Source organism: Limanda limanda, chromosome 1 (assembly GCF_963576545.1).
Source record: "Limanda limanda chromosome 1, fLimLim1.1, whole genome shotgun sequence".
Taxonomy (NCBI): domain Eukaryota; kingdom Metazoa; phylum Chordata; class Actinopteri; order Pleuronectiformes; family Pleuronectidae; genus Limanda; species Limanda limanda.
In genome coordinates, this window is record NC_083636.1 from 32,433,119 (window position 1) to 32,459,727 (window position 26,609).

At 41.3% G+C, this 26,609-nt stretch overlaps 1 protein-coding gene across 1 annotated transcript in view; it reads left to right on the top strand.

The window, feature by feature from the left end:
* brinp1 (bone morphogenetic protein/retinoic acid inducible neural-specific 1) overlaps positions 1 to 26,609 on the top strand; it is an 80,452-nt gene that overhangs the window by 1,208 nt on the left and 52,635 nt on the right. Inside the window, exon 2 of the mRNA XM_061078080.1 lies at positions 24,061 to 24,251. Within this exon, the coding sequence (XP_060934063.1) occupies positions 24,061 to 24,251 (191 nt within the window). The remainder of the gene's footprint in view (positions 1 to 24,060; positions 24,252 to 26,609) is intronic.

Below are 26,609 nucleotides of genomic sequence, written 5' to 3' on the forward strand. Positions count from 1 at the left end.
TCCATTGATGGCCTCACCCAGGATCATATTTTACCTTTTTGATTATATATGAACCAAATACCTGTAAATTCAACATATGTTTTCACAGATGTAATATTCCTCTTCTTCTTTGCTCGGTTTATTGGCGGGTGGCAACCAACTTAGCAGCTGCAGAAAACACCTTCTTATCTTTTGTCAGGCTTCATACTGACTAAGTTCACCTGTTGTGCGGGTTTTTTGCACATTGTGTGACACGTTAAAAGGTACGACTTCACACCAAAGGGATTTCAAGCCTAAAATGTATAAAGCCACATTAAATCTGCATCAATTGTTATTAGGCAGTTATTTGATTTAATCTGTCACACAATTTCACCAGTTTTCAATATTTCATGCCAACCACAGTCCTGCTTTATGGCTATTACAGATTCAATAATTATTTATGATGTATGGACGTGTGGATGTTCTTTATGGGTCCCAAACTGGGAAACTCCCAGCCTGGGCCCATTTCTGTCAAAACTCAACTTACTTCTTGTCCTCCATCCGTGTGACAGACTAATAAAGTTTGACGTCCAATATCTATATTAGGTTTTATATTTCCCAACTTACATCTTTCCCTGTTATCGCACATCTCCTCATATTTCCCATACTGAGTCACAGGTGCAGAAATGAGACGCCTATACTTTCTCACACTGACGTGCTTTGATTCCTTTGCATCCCTCCGCAGTCTGCTCACTCACAACTGTACAGAGACTGAGAGAGTGAGAGAGCCACTCGCCACATTCCTTTGGCGGTTCTTTCTCCGAGTTTGTTCCCTCCCCCTCCCCCCGTCTCTCTTGGTAACTCGCCACAGCCCCCCCCCCCCCCCCCCCCCAGTCCCCACCGGCTTTCATGCCTTGATATTGTCACATGAACAGTAAACAATGCATTTGCATAATGTGTAACTTGACAGAGCGGGATGTTGCGCAGAGACACGAATCTCCGAGGCAGAACATCTAAGGCGGCTTTTCGCAGACACTGTAGCGCCGCGGAGTGTTGCCTGTGATGCTGCGGTGATTTATTAAAATCGAGTGCTTGCGCTTGGATGTCGGGCGCTGCTGAGAGCGTCGTCGGGCCCAGGTGGCTCCTGTTGTTTCTCCCTCTTAACGGAACTATTAGTGGCTTCAGTTCCACCCATCAAATATACCTTTCCTCATTACGTGACAAGTACATCTTGCATTAGGTGTGGAAACGTGGACATAGTTCTCATTACATGCTCTGCTTCGGCCAATCGGCTCGTTGCTCCTTCACTGCGAGCTAAACACTCATCAAAATCACGACTGTTTGCTGTCCTGGCTCCTAAATGGTGGAATGAGCTCCACATCGACATCCGGACATCAGAAAGTTTACACATCTTCCGCCGCAAACTAAAAACATACCTCTTTCGACTATACCTTGAATACATTTTTTTTTTTTTTTTTAAATAAAAAAAAATTACTAATAATTTAGTAGCACTTAAATGGCACTTACTTATAGTATTTTGTAGTTTTGCTTCATTTTTGAAGAAATTGTACTTTTCTTGATTCTTGTTGTTCTTGGTTTGTACCCTCGGGGTTGAATGCACTTATTGTAAGTCACTTTGGTGTAATGTAATGTAATGTAACAAATTAAATGACGGCAATCAACAATCCACATTCACTTCTGTCGGACATCTCCAAAGAGAAAAGTTTGATAGAACCCTTGAACTTCATGTCTCCCATGCTAGCAGACATAATATATATTTTTATATGAGTATTGAGTTGACTGAAAGCAAGGTGCTTGGAATTTATGAGTAATTAATCAAGAACAGTATTTGAAGCACGGGTGTGAAACGTTACCCCAGAGGTCCTAGTGTTTCCCAAGGATTTTCATCCTAACATGGACTGCCAGTTAATTTCCGCAATTAGTTCATCTTTAACCAGAGGGTGAGAAAATAAGGGGCCATCAGCTGGTCTAGTGTTTGGTTGGAATGAAATCTTACATACCCGGAGTCCTCGCCCGGCACATGATTGCCCGGCTGGCGCTCTCCTCTAACCAGCGATGAGGACTGAATCGCTTTGTAAATTTCCCCGGGGACTTTCTCTGCCTCGACGATTTAGTGGTGGAAAGTGGTGGAATCAGATTTGGAGGGGGGGAGAGACAAAGCATCCATTCCGCTCCGCTTCTTTTACCGAGAGCGATTATCCTCCGGAGGCGTGCAGCCGCGGCAATGCCAACCTGATCAGCAACAAACAAATCTGCCCCCCCCCATCTTTAATAACACGGGCATTGTGCCTAATGTGAAGGATAAACGCGGCTTCAGAAGGTGCCAGTCTCCTGCCTGGCGCTCTGAGAAGTTCACTGTCGCTTGAAGGATAAAAACGCACCACAAGGCACCAATTACCCTCTCCCTCCTGTCATTCGTCTCTTAAAGAAATAACAGAAGTGTGTTTTGTGCGCGAGTAATTGTTCTATGCCGCTTGCAGATTGCAATCATCCAACTGAGATCCCTTTTCTTTTCTGAAATTGTGTACATGAGTGTACATTTCCTGGTATTCCTCGGTGAAAAGAAAGCCGCTTCCACCGCCCGCTCTTGTGTCGGAGCTGCGGCTCAATAGCGTGCATCGATGTGCGCCTCAGTCGGCGTTGAAATCCGATGGCCTGTTTTGGTCGCACAAGCATCTTCCGTTGTGTCGCTTGTTCTCTATTATGGGGGTTGAATGTGTATCAGATGATGCGTGTTCTCTGGTTGGTCTTTGTTCGCGGAGCTCTATCTCAGGTTCTTGTGAAAATCCAATATAAATGCAAATCCAGTCGCCATTAATGCATTTTAAAGGGCCCAAATCAGCATTGCACTGTAATCAAAGGAGCGAGATGGGGGCTGTTATTTAGAATAATAATAAAGAGAATAAAAAGAAACTGTTATGAAAATGCATATGTCTGATTGATCGCACATTGAATGGAGAGGGTTGATAGAGCCCCTCTTGTCACCGGACCAGCGCTCAACAAAACATCGGCGTCCATCTAAGGAATTGAACAATGTCCCATAATGACCTGTGAAAAAACAAATTCCAAATCCAATGAAAATCAACGTGGTGCCAATGAGCAGACACGTCTTTGGACTTGGTTGAATACGTGTGGACAGTGTGGTGACTTAATCATCCACAATCTGAAGTATTGTGAGCTCCGTAAGTATCATAACCTAGTGGAAAAGCCAGACTCATTAAAAAGAGGAAATTGAGCCAATGTACGTTTTACTGCAGTGTCTCAGATAATTGGAAAGCTCACGGTATAATGTGTGTTATCATGGCACTAAATTACAGGCTCATTAAAACCTAGCACATATACATACAGTAAGCCACCGACACGACTGCATCTTGGCTCAAAGCAGAAATAATCACATTAATTGTCCTCCTGTCCTCATCTGACACAGATTCTCTTTTGTGTTGTACAAACACAAGGACTCTTATATTAGCTGTAATAACATCTGAGTGAAGCAGCAGTTAGAGCTGCTTTTCGTATATTACTAATGCTGCGTCCACTGATTTCTCAAGTATATATATATTGAATGTGTTTTTGTGGAACTAATGGCTTGCAAGGTAAAAAGTTAAACTAAACAGCCTCTGGTCTGGTCACAGAAAAGCTCCTGCAGAGCCGTGAACTGACTGACAATGACCAAATTTACTTCACGTGCTGTCACAGTAAATACTTTGATAATGTAGTTTTACACATTGTGTGCTAAGGAGCATATATGAACATGGTGAGTTTTTTGTCATAGCTAGTGTATGGATTTTTGAGTTGTGGCCAACATATGGGTTTAAAGGTGGCAGTGACCTTTGATCCCAGATTCTAACAGTTCATCCAAGTTCGTCCAAGTGAACATTTCTGCCATATTTAGTCAAGGCAATTCCATACATATTAAGTTCATAGGGCAAAAAAAGGCCAGACACCTTGACCTTTATCATATTCTAATCAGTTCATCCTTGACTAAAAGCAAATCTGTTTGAACAAAATGGGGAGAAATTCCCTCCGGGTGTTTATTGCGTTCATTAGAGTGGGATGGACAAAAGGGATAGACAGACAGAAGAGCCATAAAAACTACAAACATGCATTTCCATTGACTCTATGATCATACTTTGTTATTTGGATATCCAGTGCTTCATCAACCCTGCACGTCATGCAAACTTCGACAGGCAAGACATGGTTATATTTTATTCCAGGACATTATGCACATCTCCAACTGAACATTTCCTTCATGAATTAATTATCCCTAACAACCACTTGATCAGCATTAAATCTTGAATGAATAATCTGCGGCTCTAATTTGCAAGTTTTATTTCCGCCTCTAATTTAAGCCGTTCATCAAACAGATCGCCCCGCATCTTCAGACTCGGGTCACTTTTTATCTCAGTTTATTAATTTGTTCTTCTTTTAATTTGTTTTGAGCGCACCGCCATCTGTTGCAGCGAGGCGACACTGTCCCGTGTTTCAGCGAGCGGACACCGAGCGGTGACGACAACGCATTTGAGATTTCCTTGCGTGGACGTGTGTGTCGGCGGTGATCTGGGCCCCATTTGTTTTTAAACAGTAACAAGGTGTAACATTTGTCCGACTCAGGTCTTGAATTAGCTCGGATGAGCCATCTGTAATTGGATAGGGCGAGGGGAAGGCGGATTTGATGTAGTCGGCACATTTGCCGGGAGAGGCTGCGGCGATGTTTAATTCAGCAGGCTGTAGCCAAAGGGAGGGAGGGAGAGGAAGTCGGAGTGGGGGGGGATGAAGCGGAGTGAAGAAAGAGGACAGAGACATCAGTGGGGTCTGAGCTGCCGTTAGGTGGTGAGACAGGAAGGTGCTGAAAGTGTGTGATGAGGGAAAACCTGTACAAAACGCTGTAGATATAGAGGCGAGGTCCAGTGAGTATAGAGTCAAACCAAGGGATGGGGGGGGGAGCAGACAGGTATGGGCTGGCGGAGCGGTCATCGTCAAGGTGAGAGTGGGACGCCACACTGAGGTACTGTAGCGTCTCAGATGAGTCACAACCAGCTCATACCCGAGTGCACCGCTCTCTCACAAACACAATGACTCCTCTTTCTTAAGGTCTCCTCTGCATCTTATCACAGATGTACTTGGAAAATCACATGTTTATCGCCGGTTAAAACGTTTTCACTTACATGCAGTACTTAGACAAGGATTAGAAAATTGCATGCTATTTAACTTTTTTTTAAATCCCTCCTTCTACTTATCTACCAATGCTCAGCGGCTGACACAACGTTATTTTATTTATATCTTACTCATTTCTTTATCTAGTTCTCAGCAGTGACACAGGTGGCCTCTGAAGGATGAACACAGCGGTGGAAGCAGGACTCAGGCAGCTGCTACAAAAAATAAAAAAATGGTTCATGATGTCGACCGCAAAATTGCAAAATCGGCTATTTCAATGTGCTTGGGGTGTCTTTGCAAGTCAACACTAATTTCCTGTTAGCTTCTGTTGGCCTTTAAAATAAAGGTAAACATATACATAAAGGACCAGTGTGTTGGATTATGAAATGTAATATAATATTCATAATTATGTTTTCATAGGTGAATAATCACTACAAACTAAGAACCATTGTGTTATCATTACCTTATTATTAGTCCTTCGTATCTAGGAGCAAGTCTACCTGAAAGTTGCACCGCCGTATCTCTACAGAAGCTCAGAGAGGACAAACCAAACACTGGTCTTTTGCATTTTTATGCTGAAGCCCCAAGTTCTCCTGTGATAAGGAGGGGTATTCAGTTGGTTGCAATGTGCCTTCTCACCACTAGATTCCACTTAACTCTACACACTGAACCTTTAAACCGTTTAATCATTAATGAATGAAAAAAACAGTAATACTTTGTTAATACCACATTTATTACCAAATCTTTTATTCTTAAATCTACATATATGGGTTGAACATGGCTCATAATGTGTTTCAAACTGTGTTGTAACTTGCAGGGCCATGTCCTCCATGCAGGGAGAGACACACACAAAACCAAGAGATGAAGTTAACGTTGAAAAAAATAACACAATTATCATTTTCATGACGCCAAAGTTTAGGTCATACAACCTCATAGAAGGGATAGCAATAGGTGAGTTAACTACAATTAGTTCCTCCCTCAAGTACATTATGCATTTCAGCTGTTGGCTTGTAGTTCAGGATGCGATTTCCCCAACAGCCCTTTGGGCACAGTCTGAAACAAGATAATTGCAGCAGACATTTGCTATAAAATCTATATTTTTTGCACATTTTCTAAATTAAGCCGTTACAAGGCGATCCAGAAAATCAGACATTTCATGAACATGCTTTCACCAAAATAGGAACTTGGCCGTCACCTCGCAGTTTGGCAGCAGATGTAAATTCCCGTTTGCTGACTGAAGCAATAAACATTTCCAACGCTTGGATCCTGAGCTTCAGCCAATCAGAGGAGCTGCAATGACATCATCTTTTTGCAAAAATAACATTATTGTGTGATTATAATTGACAAGTGGCCTTTCTCGTGTGGCACATGAAAATATCACGGACCTGTTGGCAGAAAACCAAACCACATTTTTTCAAATTTTGTATTTCTTTTACAGACACACACACACACACACACACACACACACACACACACACACACACACACACACACACACACACACACACACACACACACACACACACACACACACACACACACACACACACACACACACTTCAATCATATCTTGGGGCTCCACTTTAAATGCATTAACCGGAGCACTGCTGATACTGAGCGTTGATTTGCGTTTAAGTTTGGGAAGATCAACAGGGCCTGATCTGGGGAGGGTCTTCGTGTCACTTCCCTTTTCCAACCTCGTGGTAAAAAGCCCCCCCCCCCCCCGTGGGATGACTTAATTACTGGCAAGGAATGGATGGTAATTAGAGGAGAAACAGGAGGCTAGAAGAAACTGTCAGGGTTAAGTACTGACTAATTCACTGCGTGGGACGCCTGTGCCACTCTCCTCTGAGACTGACAATACAGCGTCACCAACAACAGGCTCTGAAGCAGCCGTGTGGCACGTTACGGTTTTCAAATAGAATCCAGTCCTCGGTTTTCTAAAAGAATATCTCACACATTGTGGCTACACTTTCACTGCTGGTGACTTTTAATCCACAAAAGCAAGAAGCAGAGGATTTGATCAATGTTCTATGCAACATCTGCTTTTTTGTTCTGATTGGACCTTGTTTCAGGTTAAAGTTCGGTGGAGCTGAGGTCCCCAAACTCCATATATCCAACGAAATATAGCTGTTGGTAGTTTTTGACCTTATCACAACACTAGTGACCTCGCAGGGTAAAATAGATCTCTTTAGACCGGCACTTAAAAGTCACAGGGAAAGGTCCAGTCACGCAAACTAGCCGAAAACATGTCAATGTCCACTTCACGTGCAGATGCTTTAATACCCAGAAACAGGTTATTATTATAACAACAGTCTTCAGTTCTTAAAATAAGTAAAGGTATAAGACTAATAAAAAAAATAAACTACATTTAAAATCACTAGATACATCTTTTTATTTGGATCTGCACCAAATGGCAGACAGTCATTAATATCATTCCCCTAAACATGCCAATACAAATGTTGCAAAACACCCAGTCTGCCAATGATAAAGAAAGTATGGATAAAAGTCCTGGATTGGCCCGTGATCTGGATCCGTTCCAGGATTTAATGGGATTTTCCTTGAGGCTTGAATCAATCCGCCACAAAATGTATTGGAAAGCAGTTGAGTAGTTTTAGCGTAATCCTGCTAACGATTAAACAAACAAACCAACAAACAAACCCAGATGAAAACCGGAGGCAGGAGTAATTATAATGAAAGGTCAAGATTTGGGTCTTTCAAGTAGAAGATTTTTACCAATAATGCAAATAACTACACGTTGAATTACTCACATAAACAAACATGATATAAACAGATTCCAACATAAGATTTAAAAATGCATGAGCTTGTGACATGTTCCAGTCGGAGTCGGTGCAAAACATCTCTCAACACCTCGGCAGAGACGTCTTTCCTCTCATGTTCCTCTTTGCCTCAGTCATTGTGCGGCTTCTGTCTTACTATGTGTGACCCACACGGACACAAAGAAAGGGTTTACTCCAGGCCTTCTTCAGAACGTCTTGGTCTGTTCCCTTCCAGCGAAACACTGAAAATGTCCGACATGTCATCTCAGCTGTGCTAGAAACGTTGTGCATAACCGGTTTCCTTGTGCTGTGGGAACTCAAAAAGGTTACACGTCCAAAATTTATTTCAGTGGGGCTGTTATGTGCTTTCTAGCTCAGTATGCTGGCAGCTCACCAGCTTGTGCTGCGATCCAGTGGAGACACCAGAGTCTGATGTGTGTATTTATTTGCTACATAGCTCAGTAATTAATTAACTAAGTAATAGAATATTCAATATACGCAATTGGCAATTCATTAAAAGCAGAACGTAAAACTGAATTTCATCATTGGCCTTTGTAGAGTTGACCTTTATACCTTGTTCTTTATCATATTATTGTTGCTTTGTTTGGGTGAAATTGACCCCAGATATGTTGTAGCTAGATACATTTTAAAGTAACATTTGTATTTATTATATTAAACAATATCACATCAACAAATATGGTTGACCTTGTGTTCCTCCATGAAACTTCAGCTACAGCTAACATTCTTGTGCATAGACTTAATAAAACATATTGACAAAGACAATGTAGATATTTAGGATAGAGAAAAATGTAGATTTTTGAATATAGAAAAACATTGGGTTTATGGAGGGTGCTTGAACTCTTAAGCAAATTCAATTTGATCTACAGCTTATAAATGTTCAAATTATAAGCAAACGTTGGTTCAACTCTACGTCAAATTTCAGATTAAAGTCAGTGTAATAGTTTGGTCTGTTGAAGGATCCACTTCCATTTACATTCACGAAAGGCAGAGTTGAGCAATAACTTCAGATTCTCCGACTTTGCATTGAATAGTGGAGCCTTAGCATAACGGAAAAATTACATCAGCTGGTTGTTTGTCATTTAAGGATCTTTGGGTCAAACTGACCCCGTGCAAAATCTATTTAAAGAGGTCGATTTGTAGGGAGGCTGAAGCGTGAGAGCTCTGTGTTGTTTTGCTGGATCTTGACAGATAATAAGCCAAACCTGCGGTAAATCATGTTGAAAACAAAGATTTATTACATCATTTTTCTTTCAGTGAAAAGTGCACAGTATGTATAAAGGGAGTTTCAGAAAGAGGGCACAGAGTTGGCCGGCCTGATATCCACAGGAAGGTTGTTCTGATCTCTAGGGGCTCACACAGCACAGGCCTGATACCGGGGGTTAACAAGTAATGACATGTTTCTCATTTACAGACTTGGAGCAGCGAAGCAGCGCTGGTGTTATAGATTATCGCCGACTTGTGCATGCTTGTATCCTTTATAACGCCTCTGATGTGATATCTAGGAGCTAAAGATTGATTTCAAAACACAAGGAGATAGTGTAGAAAATGTTCTTACTAACTGAGGTTTCTATGAGACATGAGACTGAAGCTTGTATATTATTTTTCCTTGAATCCCTCGTCTCTGGCTTCACTAATCGAAGAAAAAAGTGTTAATACTTAGCTAGACAATGGAACAGATCAGCTGACTAAACAATCTTTTGACTTTTGTTACCACTTAGAAGTTTTTCTTAAATAATTTTTGTGATTACAAGAAAATAAAACAGGACGGATTACTATATGTTGGAATTAGCACGCAAGGATATTTGAAATTTGATGCCAATGAACATTCTATTACAAGTGTCCTCTTTTGCATTCGGCATGCATTTGATGGTACTTTTAGGCCTTTTCTGCACTACTTCTGATATTTCCCTGAATATTTTCCCCCTCCATTAAAAGAAATCTCTGTCCGCTCAACCTTCATTTTACCAAATATCTTCTACCAGACCTTAAAACAACTACAAAAGCTTTAACAAGCAGATCAAAGATCCGTCATTTACCAGGGAAGAATGCTGTGGTCCTACTTGAGGAAATGCCTCACATTTTTGTTTTGAAAATGGGACATCAGACTCACAGTGAAACTCAAAAGAACAAATTTAGTTTTTTTCCTTGTCTCTTACTTCGAGCCGTGTTTTCCGATCCAGCTGGTGAAGAATGTTCGCATGAATCGCACAAAGGTTTCTTTTAGTGAGAAAAACAGTCTCTGTCCAAGGTGCTGAAATCAAGCATCTTTTCACAGATTACACCGCAGTTCCCAACAAGTCGACTAAATAGACTCTTTCCTTGATCTGCTTCCCAAACAGCAATATAAAATAAATACTGCTTTTTTGATTTCATTGCATGGCCACGTACAATATCATAATCATGATAGTGCGGAAGCTATTTAAATATCTTGGTATTAAAGACAGTGAAGCAATTTGTGAAAAGCTTTTTTCTCCCCCTTGGTAGATAAAAACACAAAGGGGCTTATTGGATTGAAAGGGGCTGTTTTTTTATTTTAGTCATTATACTCACAGCAAATACAGAACATAGAAATCATCAACATAATGCTGTTTTATTTGGGGTATGACTGACAGTTATTGTGGGGCAAATTGAGTTCATCAGCAAATGGATGATATGCGGTAAGCTGCATCTGAGGCACTGACAATAGGAGAGCTTTCTTTTCACTGCTCGGATGCTTTGACCTTGGTCGTTTGCACGTTACACGCAAAGCGGGAAAACATTGTTTGCGATTTCATTACAGGACACCGACTGTGATGAAGTGTTTCATCAACTGTAAACAATATACAGAATAGAGGGAGAATTTTCCATGTGCGACAGTAGCACATTAGAATAGATGGAATAATCTTTTGAACTCCACTGGCTCTTGTGTGCAACGTAAACAATATTTTCCGAGGTGATCATTCATCCGTACGCTCTTCCCCCCCTTTGGAAGAAATTACTTTCAAGATATCTTGAGTTTTCACACAACTCTGTTTTCACTCATTGCAAGTCGGGGTCCGTGGTCTCGTTGTCATATTGGCTCGTCATAATTGCCATTCACTCCTTGCCCACACAGTCGGAGTGGTTCATCAGCAGAACTTCTCACATTACACAGTTGATTAGATTCAAACACATGCTCGTGTCACTCACCCGTGCATTCGCTTCCGGCACCATGTCCCATAAAATTCTCCAGATTAAAGTAGATTAAGAGATTGATTTTTGATTACAACCATTTTCCTTTCCATGCCTCGTGCACAAACAAATATTTTACACCAGCAGTCATATTCCATTTAGGCAAACATGTTCCATTTAACGATATGCTCAAATGAATGGTTAATGAATGAAATGCATGAGTGAACATGAAATCTCTTTACGTATCGTAGCACGATTCAAGTTCTTGACTGTTTCAGGATGAAGTTTTGAACTTTCCCTGTCTCGTTGATGAGGTCTTATACAAGAATAACTTGGTTAAAGGTCAATTAAATTCATGCTGTTTATTCCCCCTCTACCTTCACTCAAGTCTGCTCAGGGTTTTTACAGTCCAAAAATTTAAAAAAATTATGACCCAGTCAATAGACTTTCAGAAAACAATTTATTCCAAAAGCAGTGCAAGTAATTGGAAAGATTCACAGAATAATTACATTCCTTTCACCTCAATGAATGGAAAAATAAAACTTTTCAGAAGAGAAACTGTAAAATTTTGTTTTTCCAGAGAATCCAAAATCTGTCATCATCGAATATCTTCACAAACTGAGGTCTCACACTCTATGATTAAGCCAGAGGTGGTACATTACACACATATAGTATAAGTACAGATAAAAAGTCTAAAATGTACTCAAACATTTAAAAGTAAAAAGTGATATATAAATTTATTTAAATCAGCATACGTTATATGGAAAATATGTGTAAAATGGCATTTTAAATTAAAGTAGCGCAAGTAAGAGTGGAACATTTATTTAGGTAGTAAAAGTAAAAAGTCGCAAAAACACAACAAGTAGAAAATCGACGCAATCATAATTGGTTACTTTCCACATCTGGATGAAATGCTACAACACATTTTAAGGCAGGAGATGCACCTTTTTAAAGATTCCTGAATAGACCATATCATAATACCAGAGATGGCGGTTGTACTGTATGGCACATGTCGCACATGTGTTGTGTGGAACCCTTCCCCCCCCCGATGCAGCCAACCGTCTGTCGAACTGGGAAACATATCAAACAGATCGTGCTGTCTCGCTGACACAAACACCCAGTCGAGGTTCACAGCAGATTCTACTGATGGAGGCAGCAGGTGCAGATGGACTCCTACAATCATGAAGGCGGAGGAAAAGGGAAAAAAAACAGGTGCTATGCATCAAATGTATGTATTTAAGGGCCTTAAACATCCTGCCACAGCACCTCTGGAGTGAGACATGATAACGAGGTGACCAGCGAAAGTATAATTATGCCTCTCTCCCCATCCATTACAACACAAGTCTGGTCTTAAAATAAAAACCTGTGGGTGTTGCCAAGACGGCTGCTAAGTGGCGAGACTTGCCTAGCGGGTCTTTGTTAAAGGCGACGTTTCTATTCCTGCACGTTGACTGTGTACATCACCGTCACTTTGACATGATTCTTTTGATTCTCTCTCCGTCTGCTCGCCTTTCCCTCCTTTCACATCCTCCGCTCTGACAACAATATGTTCTTCACCACACTTGTGTCCCCATTTTACACAGAAGGACTCTGCAGGCATCAGGCACGACGTCATAGCCTGGGAAGATGTTGATTTTTTTTTTGCCCCGGTCTTCGGTGTTGTGCCAGACAAAGGAGGCTTGTAATTCTGGCAGGAAAAGCAACAAAGATATAGGCTATAGTCTGAGTCATGAAACAGCTTCTCTTCTAAGTGTAAGACTATCAGGGATAAGACTGATTCTTTCTGTATTTTATCACATGTATAAAAGACAGTGATTCTTTCTATACTTTCTTAGGAAAAGCTATTTCTGTGAGACGTGTGTACAGTATCATTAACCTGACAGAAATGTGGGCTGCTTGACAGTGATTCTAACGCGATCCACTGTTAACAAACATCTCATTTAATCCAAACCCATTAGCCTCGAACACTCACTTGGAAATGTCTACATGGCCCCTGTGCTGATGTTTGTCTCCCTTTTTTTTTCCTTTGCAGCACGATAAGAGAATTCGAAAATAGCCCCTCTGATTTCCTGCAGTATTTACACCGCTGCGTTCAGAAATCTCGGCCCATGCCAGAACCGAGGTGAAAATAAATAAGCAGAAGCAGAGAAGCCCCGGCCTGCCAAAATAACATCGCGCCTCTTTCTGCCTTAGTGCTTCTCTGTGCACCGGAGCATAGGATTAAGATTCATTCTATAATATTTTGAATGGTTTCGGTGGCTGAAATTCATACAGGATTTCAATTGTATCTCTGTCTGTTTGATTTATTACTGTGCTTTGCCTCCTTATTACCATGAAAGGCCTGGATTTCTTCTCCTTTTTTCCATCCTGTCAAGTCTGCTGCATAATACTGTGGCAGCACAGGAACAAGGCTATAGGTTCTTAGGACTCAGATTATAGGGACCTTTCCCAAAGAAATGCTGTTAGTACTGCTCTCCAGGAACCAGGAACATGCAGATACTCGGCCAGGTCCCCTCCACGTTGCATTTTAATGCACTGGATTCCCATTTAGCATGATTTTTTCAGTGTGCTGAGACAAAGTAGTTTTTGAATGAATGATGCACTACATTTGTTAATGCCAGGGAGTGTTTGGATGGGATGACGGGTGTACAAAGCGTATAACTCTCTAGGCAGACACCTATGTTGGCATTCATGGTCCCGTCCCTGCCATAGACAGGTTTAGACACGGCAACAATGTTTTTTTAAAGGTTTGTGAGCCACCGTGGTTACACTTAGGACCCTGTATACGCATCGCCATACTGATCACTGTATACTAAACCATTAATGGCATTATCATTAAGAATGTAGGCATGTTTTAGAACAGTCATTATTATACGTAACTATCAATCTATCAAGAAAAAGTCACACAAAAATGGTATAGCTCGAGCTATAGCTAGTAGCAGGTCAATTTATAGAAATAACCAACCTAAATACCAAATATAATGGTATTTGATTCTTAATTAATATGTTCTCAATCTAGCTTGTGTGATCTTACAAGGCATATAATGCTTAATACTGTAAATTTAGTCCCAGAGTAAGATAATTGTCCACTAAATGATACATTTAAGAAGAATGTATTAATAGAGTCAATTATGTGTTTCTGTGCTAGAGGTTGTGTCTCATTTCAGGAGGCAAATCCCTCAAAATCAGCTTCTCTGCTTTTCAACAACTAATACGTTGATAAATGGGGCCGACGGAGCTTAACCTTTCCACAGACACAAATTCAGTCAGGCAATGAGACTTTTCTTGCCCAGATTCACAGAAAATGTATCATTTGCCAGCCTCACTATGTCAGGATCAATAGTATGCCATTTGGTAATGGCGCAGGCTGTCCTCGTAAATTCGAGGACAAGGTGTTTGCCCTCTAGTGCTCATCGGTCAATGGCAAATTGCATGAGCTGGACAAATGAAAAAAGCCGTCGTGGGGATGTAAATCTCGCCCAGCCGCTTGTTGGTAGCCTTGACAAGTTGCTCTCCCAAGGAGGCAGCCTCTGAAATTCCACGCATATGGACATGGCAGTCGAGTGGTAATAACAGTTTTATGACATCCCTGAGAAGATATCATACCCAAGTAGATGAGATCACGCGCCGCTGTTCCTGTTGGGGAACACCATGTCCACAATGAAAGGGAATAGGTCTATACGGCGTGGGAAGACAAAATCGCTTCACAAAGTCATTCACGGGGGAATTACCATTATTGGATCAAAGTCTCCCCTGGTCCTAGCAGCTTCCCAGTGTGTTTTCTGTGGAGACCATCATGGTGCACCGTTGCCAGTCAGCGGAGTGGGGCTCCATCAGAACAACGTGGCACGGATTCAATCAATGGCGTCTCGAGAATGTTTAATGGGCTTCTGTAAATAATGCAGGAAGCTAGAATGCAAAAAATCCCCACGTGTAGGATCATTTCTAATTCATTTTAATCAAGACACTATTATGGCTCGAGGCACATGAAGTCATCACGGTGAAGATAATCCCTCGCTACCCTGGGTCACATACTGCCTCACTAAACCCTTATTTCCTCCCCCCAAAAAAGTAACAAAAACAAAGTTGCATCAGTTTAAAAGTTTAGACTCGTGTAGCTTTCTTTTCATCACAAGAAAAAACGTCCACCTCTCCAGGAGCTGGATTTGCTGACCTCGTTGTCTCTCACTTACACTCCAAAAAGATGTTGATATATATTTCAGCAAGTGGATGAAATGCAGGAGCTGATTAAATCCGCTTCACCTTCAAACCACTCTCTGTTTGGGACACAAATATCCCAACAGACTCAACCATGTCACGGTCTGCGTTCAAGAGTTCACTGCTATTTTTGTAACAGTTGCTTTGAAGGGAAATTATGCGTTTAGTAAATCAGAGCACTCATCCATAAACACTCCTTACATCCAAATGTAAAAATGAAATCCTCCCTCACTGAAGGCATTTCAAGATAAACAGCTGTCACCTCGCTGCAAGAAGGTTCATGGTTCGAATCCCAGTCTCTCTTTGTGCAGTTTGCGTGTTCTCCATGTGTCTGTGTGGGTTTACTGGTGCTACTCAAGTCCAAAGATTGAGGTCAAGTGAATTGGAGACTCTTAAATTGACAGTGCGAATGTCAATGGTTGCTTATCGCTGTATGTTTGTCCTGTCATGTTTTAGAGACCTGTCCAGGGTTCTCCCCAATGTCGACTGAAATTGGCTTAGATGGACGTATGAACATTTAAAACAGACTGATATGCAACACAAACCTGAGCAAAGTTTGAGTTTTGTTCTACTTTCTACAGCAGCCGACGGACTGTTACCCTCGGGTCTGTTTTGCAAAGTCAGCCTGAATTAAATAGTTTAAAAGGAGACAGTTGCAAATCATCTTCTAACGTCGTTTCCCCTTTCAACCAGCAATTGAAGCATCAGTTAAGTCATCCCCATACAAGCAAGTGGTGGAAAAAATGACGAAAAATGGAAAAAGGCTCATATTTCATCAAAGCTCGAAAAACCGAAGCTGTCTGTTCCCCCTCACATCAGGAGGAGCAGGCGCTTCTCCAAAACCCAAACACACAGGGTCCAATCAGTGAAGTTTTCCATTTCCACAGGCGGCACGAAAACACTCCGACTCGTGAAGGAGCTTCGCAATTTTCCTCAGTTAAATTCAGAAGCCGATTCGTGTGTTCGGTAAAAGCTCCTTTACCTTCTGCTCCGTCCCTAACACAATCACCAAACTGTTGAGCATAGCCGCAGCTGAGCTCTTCATCTAGCGAACAGCATTCGTTTTCATTCATTACATTCATTTACTACAGTGACTGAAAATCCAGTGTAGATACATGAGTTTTTGTCTTATATATATCTCTCTCTATATATATATGTATCATGGGAACACGGGCGACTCATCTGACTCATCCGATAGGAAACGTGCATCGTGTGAAATGCGGCGTGCACAACTGGATGACTCCAGAGGAAGTGGGAGGGAAACTGATGGAACCATCAAGTATTAGCCCCCATGGATGAGAGGGCTTTTAGTGGACACTCTACAGCACAGGCGAGGGAACAACAGGGTTTTCCAAATAATGTAGCTCTGAATTAAACATTGGGATGGCGACTCCAGCAGCATAAATAGTGCATGTCTGAGTAAAGTGAGACTTTCAGCACGATGCATATTGTATCTTTATCTATAAATTAAAGCTTTGAGGCTAAAAATACAGAAATGCCCGACTCAGATTTGAGATATTTTATGATTAATGCATATAGCATGTGGTTTTATTATCACACCAATCTATAATTGATCATAAACCACAAGTAACAACAGACTGGAAGCGTCACCTCTCTGACACTGTGGGGAAAAAAATTATCATTATGGGATTCTCGGCAGCAAAGGAAACAAGCAGTCGCTTCTGGAGTTTATTTTCTCCTCACACAATTTTTTTGGTCACGATTCTGTTCAGTAACTTTAAGCCCCCGAATGTGCGATCGGCTGAGTTCAGTTGCGTCTCTTATTCGCACAAGAGAGAGACGCGTTTCTTTTAAAGAGTATTACCGAAATAAAAGTAACATAATTTGCACTTGGAACAAAAATAAAAAAGATCAAATTAAAATCACTGCATATTTAGGGCAGAAGTAAATATCTACCAAACACTGCTTTATTAACACTATCCCGATTTATTATTAAACGCCACAGGGCCGAGCAGCGGCTGTCGCTGAAGCAGACGAGCACACGGTAATTGCGCTCAGATGAAAAAATGTAAGATAATGTCGATTTATTTTGTCCCGCTTCTTTTTTCTTGTCTTTCTTTTGTCTACACCAGACACGTCCTTTAAATCACAGTCATGAAATGCTGAGTGTCACACCGTTGCCCTTTATCGTCTTCTTCAAATAAAGTCAGGCTGTTTTGATAACGCCGACGTGTTTACAGCCACATGTAACATTTTTGTTCGGCTTGTTTCATCACAAGTGGTTTTTGTTGCTTGAAGTGAGGAGGAAATTGCGCGGCCTTACTTGTCAGATACTCACGATTATTTTTATTTTTTTTACCGCAGCCTGTCAGAGGTCAAGCTGTAAATGAACAACACGTCCCTCTGAAATCGTGTCGTGTTTGACTGTAAAGTGTTTGATACGATGTGAGAGGAGGACAAGAGGGAAACAAGAAGCCAAGTATGACAAGTTTCTATAATTCACTGACACTCTTGCTTTTATTGCTCTCTGATGTCATTTACGAGGCGCCCGAGAGCATCTCCGTCCTGCGCAGCCGGTTTCCCATGCAATTAGAAGGAGATTTTCTTCCAGCGCCTCTTTGCCGGCACACTTCTACTTTGAATGACTGTCATGCGCTTGCAATTTTTTATTTTTTTTAATCTGGGCTCCAACACCGGGATCAGGAAAGCGCCTGTGGTGTCTCGCTGTATGATGGTCGTTTCCTGCCACTGTCAGAGCTCCGGGGGATATTCACTGGATGTCAATACGGCCCGGCTCTAATTGAAGCAGACAACATGCTGCCTGGAAGGTGTTGTGACATTTTACAGTCACACTTTCCACCCATTATGGTTTCAGAGGCTGTAATGCTCACAACACCAAAGGACTGAAATATCTAACGTGTAGTATACTTTCTGAGCAATTGCACAGTAATTTAAAATAATATGGTATATAGTATTATGGTCATATGCATAATTGCTTCAAACTGTAAGGAACCATTATCACGCTAAAGACGTGTAGTGATTCATACAGTGAAAAGGCAGGCACTATAATGGATTACACATTGGGGCTTTGTACTGGAACTCTAACTCTACTGCATGAGACCAAAAGTGGCACCTGATTTGACAAAGGTGTCTTTGTGAGTCACAGAGTGACGCAGATGTTGATTGAAAAGCAAATCACCTGCACATTTCTTTTATCAACAGGAGCCTTGTCTGACGTCAGTGGCGCAGCGTAGTAAGCGAACATTATCACCGTAGTATTATACTTGTCTACGTAGGTGGGTGCAAAATGCAAGGACACTCTGGAAGTTAGACACAATCAGATGGTCTGCTCTTTTCCTTTCCTTTGCACAAATGCAGTCACATTTCTCTCTTGCTGTTTGGCAAATCAGTCTTTGAAACAATCCACCGGGTTGCAGGCATCTTTCACAGTAACATTTTTTTCCCACCATTGAACTAATGGTGGCTTTGGACATTCCTTAAATGCACTTGCAGAGATTGCTTTAGCCCAGGCACACATATTGTTTCAATAGAGTTGTTTGTTGGTGGGAGTGGAGGGTTTACTGGGTTCTCCTTAAGGAGCACAGCCTCTGGATCGCGTCCACCACAACGAAATAATGGAACGGGCTTCTGATTTGGACAAGGAGTCTCAGATTTCCTCCTGCAGGTAAACACCATGCGCCGTCTTAGATCCTTCAATCATGGCAGCAGCAAATGTTCCCTCAGCGGATACTTGATTTAGCAGAGACAACAGAATAGCAAATGTACCTCTACCGGCGCTGTTTTTGTTTACAGTGCAGCAAGACAAACCGGCTGCAAACTTTATTCCTGCTGTGCATGGTATGAATAGTTTACTAGGCATCAGCAGAGGGGAACGGTAATGGAGTTGGTTACCTCACTGAGGAGCTGGAGTTGTGCAGCCCGTCACCTGCGACTCTTCATCTCACACCGTCATCACTGCGGCTCTTTTGTCTCGTTCTCTGAAACATTTAAAAATGATCTGCTGACAATAAGCGACGGCCTCCCTGACAGACACGTTTTTAGTGAATGACCTGCAGTGGCAAACACACTGCATACACCTGAAACTGTTTCACAATAAAAGGGATTCCCAGTTGGGTATTTTTAAAATGATCCAGTGTCAGAAGAAAACAACCAGTTGCATTAGCAGAAACATACTGCAGCTGTTTTAGGAGTTTTTCCATTTGAAATTGCCCAAAGTTTAGTTCAAAGCATCTCCGAGCCGCTCGTGGCTGAAGTCGAGCAGAATAATGCTGTTAAATTGGCTTCGTTTACAGCCGATGCATCGATGCGATGAATGAATCATCGCGCCCCTTGTAAACAGCACTCAATCCAAAATAAGAAAAAACCGGGACACTGGCTGAAATGAGTCGGTACATTTTGTTAAATATTTCATTTGTTTTGATTCTGCCATCTTTAATTTGTTTTGAGTCTGCTTCTCTTGGCATCCAGCGGATCCTCAAACGATCACTTTCAAGTGCGTTTCCAGAGCTATTTTGCCTCCAGCAGGACAGACAGACACGTGACCCTGTACGTGCTCCAATATCGTTATTTCATGCGGAAAAAAATAAAAGGAGATAAAAGTTACTTTTATGAGGTTTATCGCTCAGGTGCTGATTCAACAGACTTACCTATAGTTGCCTCTGGTTGAGTATTTTCTTTTTACAGAGTTTTATAGTTCTCTTGCATTTTCAGTCTCATTGATTACAATCGATAAGCTCCAAACATTATTTTTCTTTCTTCGGGCCTTTTCTTGATTAAGGCTTTTACAGGAGCGACCGATCTCATTCTCATTCTGATCTGCGTCGGGTGAAGGAATCGGTTGAATGATTACAGTAATGTATTTTCGAGCTACCGCTGTTCCTGTTTACTCAGCTAAACTGTGCTGAGACAAACATTGGAAGGGAATCAGATAAAGCGGTGGTTTCAGTGGGGGCACTGAGGGATTAGCCGACTTTAGCTAACTCTATCATGGAGCAAAGTCTTTGTTCAGAATGCCAAAACGTTGCTTGTTGCATGTGTGTGGGATCTAGGAGTGCACGTTATCTTTGCATAAAGATCCAATGTCTGGCAGTATAAGCCTTCGCCATTAAATACAGAAATAAATACTTAGGTTGTGTGTCATAATACACATTTCTAAATGAATCCATTACCACCTGAGAATAGAAATACTATCTGAGACCGAAGCATTGTTTAAAACCTGAGGAGCTCACAGAATTGAATAAAAAGACAAGAATTTGAAATCATTGTATTTTCCCTTAAGTTCATGGACATAAAGAAAATAACAAATAAAGCCGGAAAAAATGCCAAGATCTTCCTCTTGTTCAAACACGTCTCTTAGTAGTCTTTGTTATTTTCGTCTATTAAACACTGCTGTCCTCTGCTATTTCAACTTTTTTGAAGAACACTAAAACTACATTCCCCATAATGCTTTTTGCCTTTCAAGTGACTGTTTCAGTGAATCACAATGTATTTTTCAGGGAGGCCGTCGCTTATTTTCAAAAAACGATGACGTCAAATTAAACAGCTCAGACGCTTATACTGGAATGCATATGACAAAGTGCCGCAGGAAGTTAATGTTTTATTCGCCTCCTCGCTCACACATTGGCAAACGTGCGCCCGGGGCCCAACAGTGAGAAGTACTCAAACATCGCACCCGCTATTAGAGGTATACACAGGCGTATGTTGCATCAGGTCTAGCATTCATTTATAGATCTGTCTCTTTATTTCATGCATAATGTATTTTCTGCAGACACTTCCACGTATGTAACGTATCCACCCTCGCCCACGAGTTACTCAACACCGTAAAGCAATAATCACCTATGTTCCAATTTTCTCCTATTGCCGCTGCTGTGCCATTTATCTCCTCTTAACTTCTTCTGATAGGTCATTAAATGGGTCTTGGATGTGCGAAGCAAAGCACTGATTCATGACACAGGTTCCATCTGCTGGCATGCCTGATCTGGGGCAGACGGGGTCCAAGTACATATGGCTGCCACATAAAGTTTTATGCAATAATTGGCAGTGACGCAGCCGCGAGCAGGAAAATGAATTGATATCTAATGTAGGCATATACTATAACAGAAGAGAGCCCAGCAAAGAATGGGGGGGGGAAAGACAGAATAGAAAGACCTGCTGCGAATCTAAAAATGTCTGTTGTTTTTCTCTTGGTTTGAATGTTTGCTCCAGATTTGAGAAATAACAGCAACGTGTACTTGGAGTGGAAGCTGAGTCAGCATGTACCCGAATGAGATGTGAGCCGTGTCTCGCAGGATGAGAACTTGTCTGAGGAATTGCAAAATTCCTTAAAAAGGAAGGGTTCTGCTAAATTTGCCACGCAAGGGGTTATCGAACATGCGGTGGGAAAACATTTCTACTGAAAGAAAGTAAATAAAAAATCTAAATCTAAGCAGTCCTTCACTCATTCCGACACTTCCCGCTCCCTGCCAGTTTCCTGTCTGTAAACCTCCCATCTTCATTTTCGGGGGAGCTGTAACGATATTTCGATTATCACCTCGGAAATGCTGGCTCCTTTATAAAGTTGTTCCGTTGCATAACAGTCTGGCGGCAGAAAAGGAATGAAACTTTAAGGGCTAATATAAGAGTGCTGAACGGGGCATTAAAGAGCGCTGCTGTGAAGCCGCGCTAAGGCAGACTGACACATCGCTGACTCCATGTCAGAGAATTCAAGCTAAGTAACCAATCAATTTGAGGGGACCCACCTATTCATGGGCGAAATCATTATGCCGAACCCTTGAGGGCTGCGGGCGAAAGAAGAAATACTTGGAGGGGGAGAAAGCTTTGCATGAAGCTGTTATTGAGCCGTATTGTGGCTTTAATCCACATTGCACTGTGCAAAATTAATAATAGTGTGTTTGTCATAGTGTCCTGAGGAAACCTCTACCTCCAACGTGGGCCACTTTGGACAATTCCTCCTGATATGTCTCGATTCCATTTCAGTGTGTGCACATTATAAAGAACAGACATCCACCAGGAGGATGAGTGACAAAAGCACTGTATAATAGAATAAATTTGCTAAATGATCCAGGGAGTCGACCACGTTAAACTTGTATAATTGCCTCTAATATCCTTGTGTGTTTTTTTGGGCCTGAATCATCTGGGGTGTTTTTTTAATTATGCCAGGTTTTTAAAGTGCAGATCTGCAGGATTTCTTGTTGACAAAGCAACCTTGAAAATCTTTCTGAAAAGGAGCCATCTCTTTTAATGAGGATAACAATTACTAGGGGAAAAAAATCCTCCTTGTTGTATTGTTATTGTTCTGGTTTATTTTATGTGGACAGCGGGGAATTTTTCATTTTATTTCCACAAGATGTGTTAATGGGATTTAAATCCACACAATGATCGAACCTTATAAACCTGGTTGGTTTCAAGTAATAGCATTAAATATTTACCTGCACCTGTGTGTTGGTAGATTTCTATTTAGAATGGATGTCGCATTACGTCAGATCTGGATTAAAGGCTTTCAGGGTAGAAGTGTTGAGACGCTGAAACCTTTAGCTGATGCTTGATCTGATGCAGTGTCGGTTGCACATGATGTCACACATTAACCCTAATTCCGCTCAGCATTTATACACTTATGGTTGCATTTAATAAAGTGAATTCTATCCGTCGGTAATTAGGAAACCACATCCCTTCTCGTCTATTGACTTAATTTGTGTGGAGAGCACGCATGTGTAATTGCGAACACTCAGCATGTGCATCACAGATAAATAGACGCCAGTGCATGTTTGATGTGGTGTTGAGAATCTGCCATAGGAATCCATATGGAAATATCAAACATGTCTGTATTTGACAGGAGATCGTGAAATCTGCAGCTTCTGATTAAATTAGCATTAAATGCATTATGTCGATCCTGCTTTACTGAACAAACACATCAGAAAAAAACGTCTGCTCAGTGGTGTATGTGTCCTCGAACAAGCAAATAAACAGATTTACATGTATGAACTACAAATACTAAACAATACATTTGTTTTCAACTCTCTATTTCAGCACATAAAAAACCTGTATGCCCACACCACTAACACTTCATCGTCTGACTCAATGACAGTGTTTTCTTTGGCAATTTGCATAGCTCGAGAAAACCTGGTGTTATTCGGATCCACAGGACAGGGTTATTTGTTTTTCCTTTAATAAATATTCTGTAACCCTCGGAGAAACAGAGAGTTCTGTAACATCTTTTTTTGGGGCGGAATGATTTCTTGATGTGGGTCTCAGTGGGGACGGAGGCAAACAGGAACGTCCACACAAATATATCCGCAGGATCTGTTTTTTAAACGTCTGACGCTGTGAGGTGCACCTTGAGCTGCAGCCAAAAACAACACGGGTAGAACGAGGTGAAGTTTAGCGAGTTTCATCGTTGGTTGATAGAATTCCTAGTTGTTTTTTGTAGGTGTTTCTGACGATTACCTTAAAGAGATCACAGGACTCAAATTTTTATAAAAAAATCAGGCTTTGATTGAAGCGTAAACAAACGCAACAGACCAGACTCGTCTATTAGAGACGTGTGTGTGTGTGTGTTTCCGCTGTCAGAAAAGTAACTTTCATGTGGATTTTCAGATCTAAGAAATCAAAGCGTCTTTGTGAAATGTTAAAAATACTCCCAAATATAATACTTTTTGATCTCATCACCTGACAGATTAGGCCACAACAACTGCAAATTAAAGCGTTTTACCATTGTTTTCGTATTTGTATTTTTTAGGTGATTTTGGTCTGAGCTTTTTCTTCTTCCTGTGATTTCCAGGGAATTTGCACGTTGGAAGGTGAGGAACACCGCGATCGAGAGGAGGGACCTGATCCGGAACCCCGTGCCACTCATGCCTGAGTTCCAGCGCAGCGTTCGCTTGCTGGGCCGCAGACCCACCACTCAGCAGTTCATCGACACCATCATTAAGAAATATGGAACCCACATACTCATCTCCGCCACCCTGGGAGGTAAGAGTGGTTCATTGGTTTCATTTGCCATCTCCCACGCTTGATTAACTGTTTTCACAAACGGTTCCTTAATATGCTTTGGGGTCTGCTTTATGTGCAACTTACATTTCTTATACTGCAAATACAACTTGATCTAAAAGTTGCACTTGGTACCAAACTGCTAATTATTGGTATGAAAGTTTAATGTGGATTTGATTAATTAAACATAATTATTCTAAATAATTTAAGATAGTTCATTTTTTATTGATTGCATAATTAGCCATCCCAGATAATGCATGCAATCGTCTATACAGAAAGACAGATCCCCTTTCAACAGTTTAATGAAGTATTTCTCTGTTCATTTCAGCAAATAAACATCACAATTCAATGACCCCATAAGATTGTACTCTGAAACGGCAGCGCCATGGTGTCCTGGATTATTCATCTGGCTGTTTGCAACAATGTCAAAACAGCTCAGTGAAACAGTTTTGGGCCAAGTCGTTCTCCTGGGTGCTGAAAAAGAAAAACTCTCTCCAAAGAAAAACTGCAGCTACATCACAAGAGGGCAGGACAAAGCGGGGGGGAGAAAATCTCACAAACGCATAACTTTTTCTGCCAAAGCAGGATTTGAGTAACCTTACATTGGCCTCAGTGAAAGACCAGGAGATGTACTGATCAGAGATGTGTTTGAGATAGACCTGCATCTGCAAATTAAAACCAAAGGAAAAAAAGAAAAGATCGTACTTGGACAAACAACAAAATAGAGTGTATTACACATGTAGAGCCTGTAAGACTAGGGTTGGGTACCACGCTAAATGGATACTTGCAAACGGTACCGGTGCCTAACCGCTGCCGGAACAAATACTTTTTTCTTTAAAAGAATTGAAGAATAAGAATTGGAAGTTGAAATTCAACATAATAATAGTTTAAAGTATACTTAAGTGCAAAGCTCTTAAATAAAACCCAACCCATCAATAATAACTGAACACCAAATAACTGTTTAAGTGCTTAACACAACAAAATATTCCAGCTGCCAGAGCCATGAAGACAGTGTGTTGCCACCAGGGTTAAGTGTAATGTTAACTTTATGTTTATATTGCCTGTACACAGGGCAAATTTCTCAGTACATAGCTCAGGCATCGAAATGAGGCACCGGAATCTGTGTTGTGATTTGGTCTGGGAGGTACTGGACATTGTAGGAACTGGCAACTGATTGGCTCTGGATTTCGGTGCCCAACCATATGTCGGACTTGCGAAAACTATACATGCAGTGATGTGGATTTGTCAGCTGTCTCTGGTTGGTGGCCGCTCCATTTTGCATCTTATTCCATCTCCTCTGGCTTTCTATGACAGGACTATCTGATATCCGCTGACACCTCATCCCCACTGAACATGTGTGAGAACATTTGATAAGTGAGAATGTAAAACTTACTGCGACATCGTAACAAACAATGTGAATTCTCACATTCTACCAGATTGCAGAAGCAGGATATCGCCCCCAGATGGAACCTGTGCCCCGAATATACTCTACTCAGACTTTCAATGAATAATTTCCTCGTATCTAAAACTGGGATGTGGTTCTACGGGGTAAAAAATATCTCTCTGTGAAAACAATGAAAATGAGGGGAGTTGAGATTTTGCGTCAAAACAGATTTGGACTCAGAACATCCAGGTGGTGTCTCAGAGAACTGATCCACATAAACATCTCATCGCGAGTTTGATGGTGACTTTGTGGATATTGTGGGAAGTTCTTTAAGCTCCTGACCGCACTTCATCTGGCATCGAAAATCTGAATCGACTCCAGAAAGAAGTTGTTTAAATCTGCATTGACTTTATATCCACACTGTGTGCTAATCTCTATACTGCAACAGATTAAGAGACCGAATGTGAAAAGAATCTGACAATCAGAGGAAACTTCATCATCATTTCACTCAGAGAGACCATTACAGTCATGATCCACCTCCTGTGGACTTTTTGTGTGTCTATTCGTTATTGGACTTCCTGTACTTGGTCTTTTGGGTCTTGTCCCTTCCCTTTCTGTTATGTCACTTCCTGTTTCTCTGTCACATGACTCATACTCACCAGTCACCTGATCAGGCCAACCCCTGTGTTTCCCTCTAAGAAACCCCATATATTCCATTTCTCTGCTTTTGGGTTCTTCTTCTGATATGTGGTGAAAACAAAATAATTCAACCTTACTTCCACATACATGTACATACAGTATATGGAGCTTTCAGATGAATGTGATCTATCTAGAAAAACTGTCACTCACTTTTTTATTGTAAAGTGAATCTATATTAGAGGAGAGGCACATTCACAAATACTGTAGCAGGTACAGAAATATACATCAACAAAATGCTCTTATTTTTGGGGGAAATA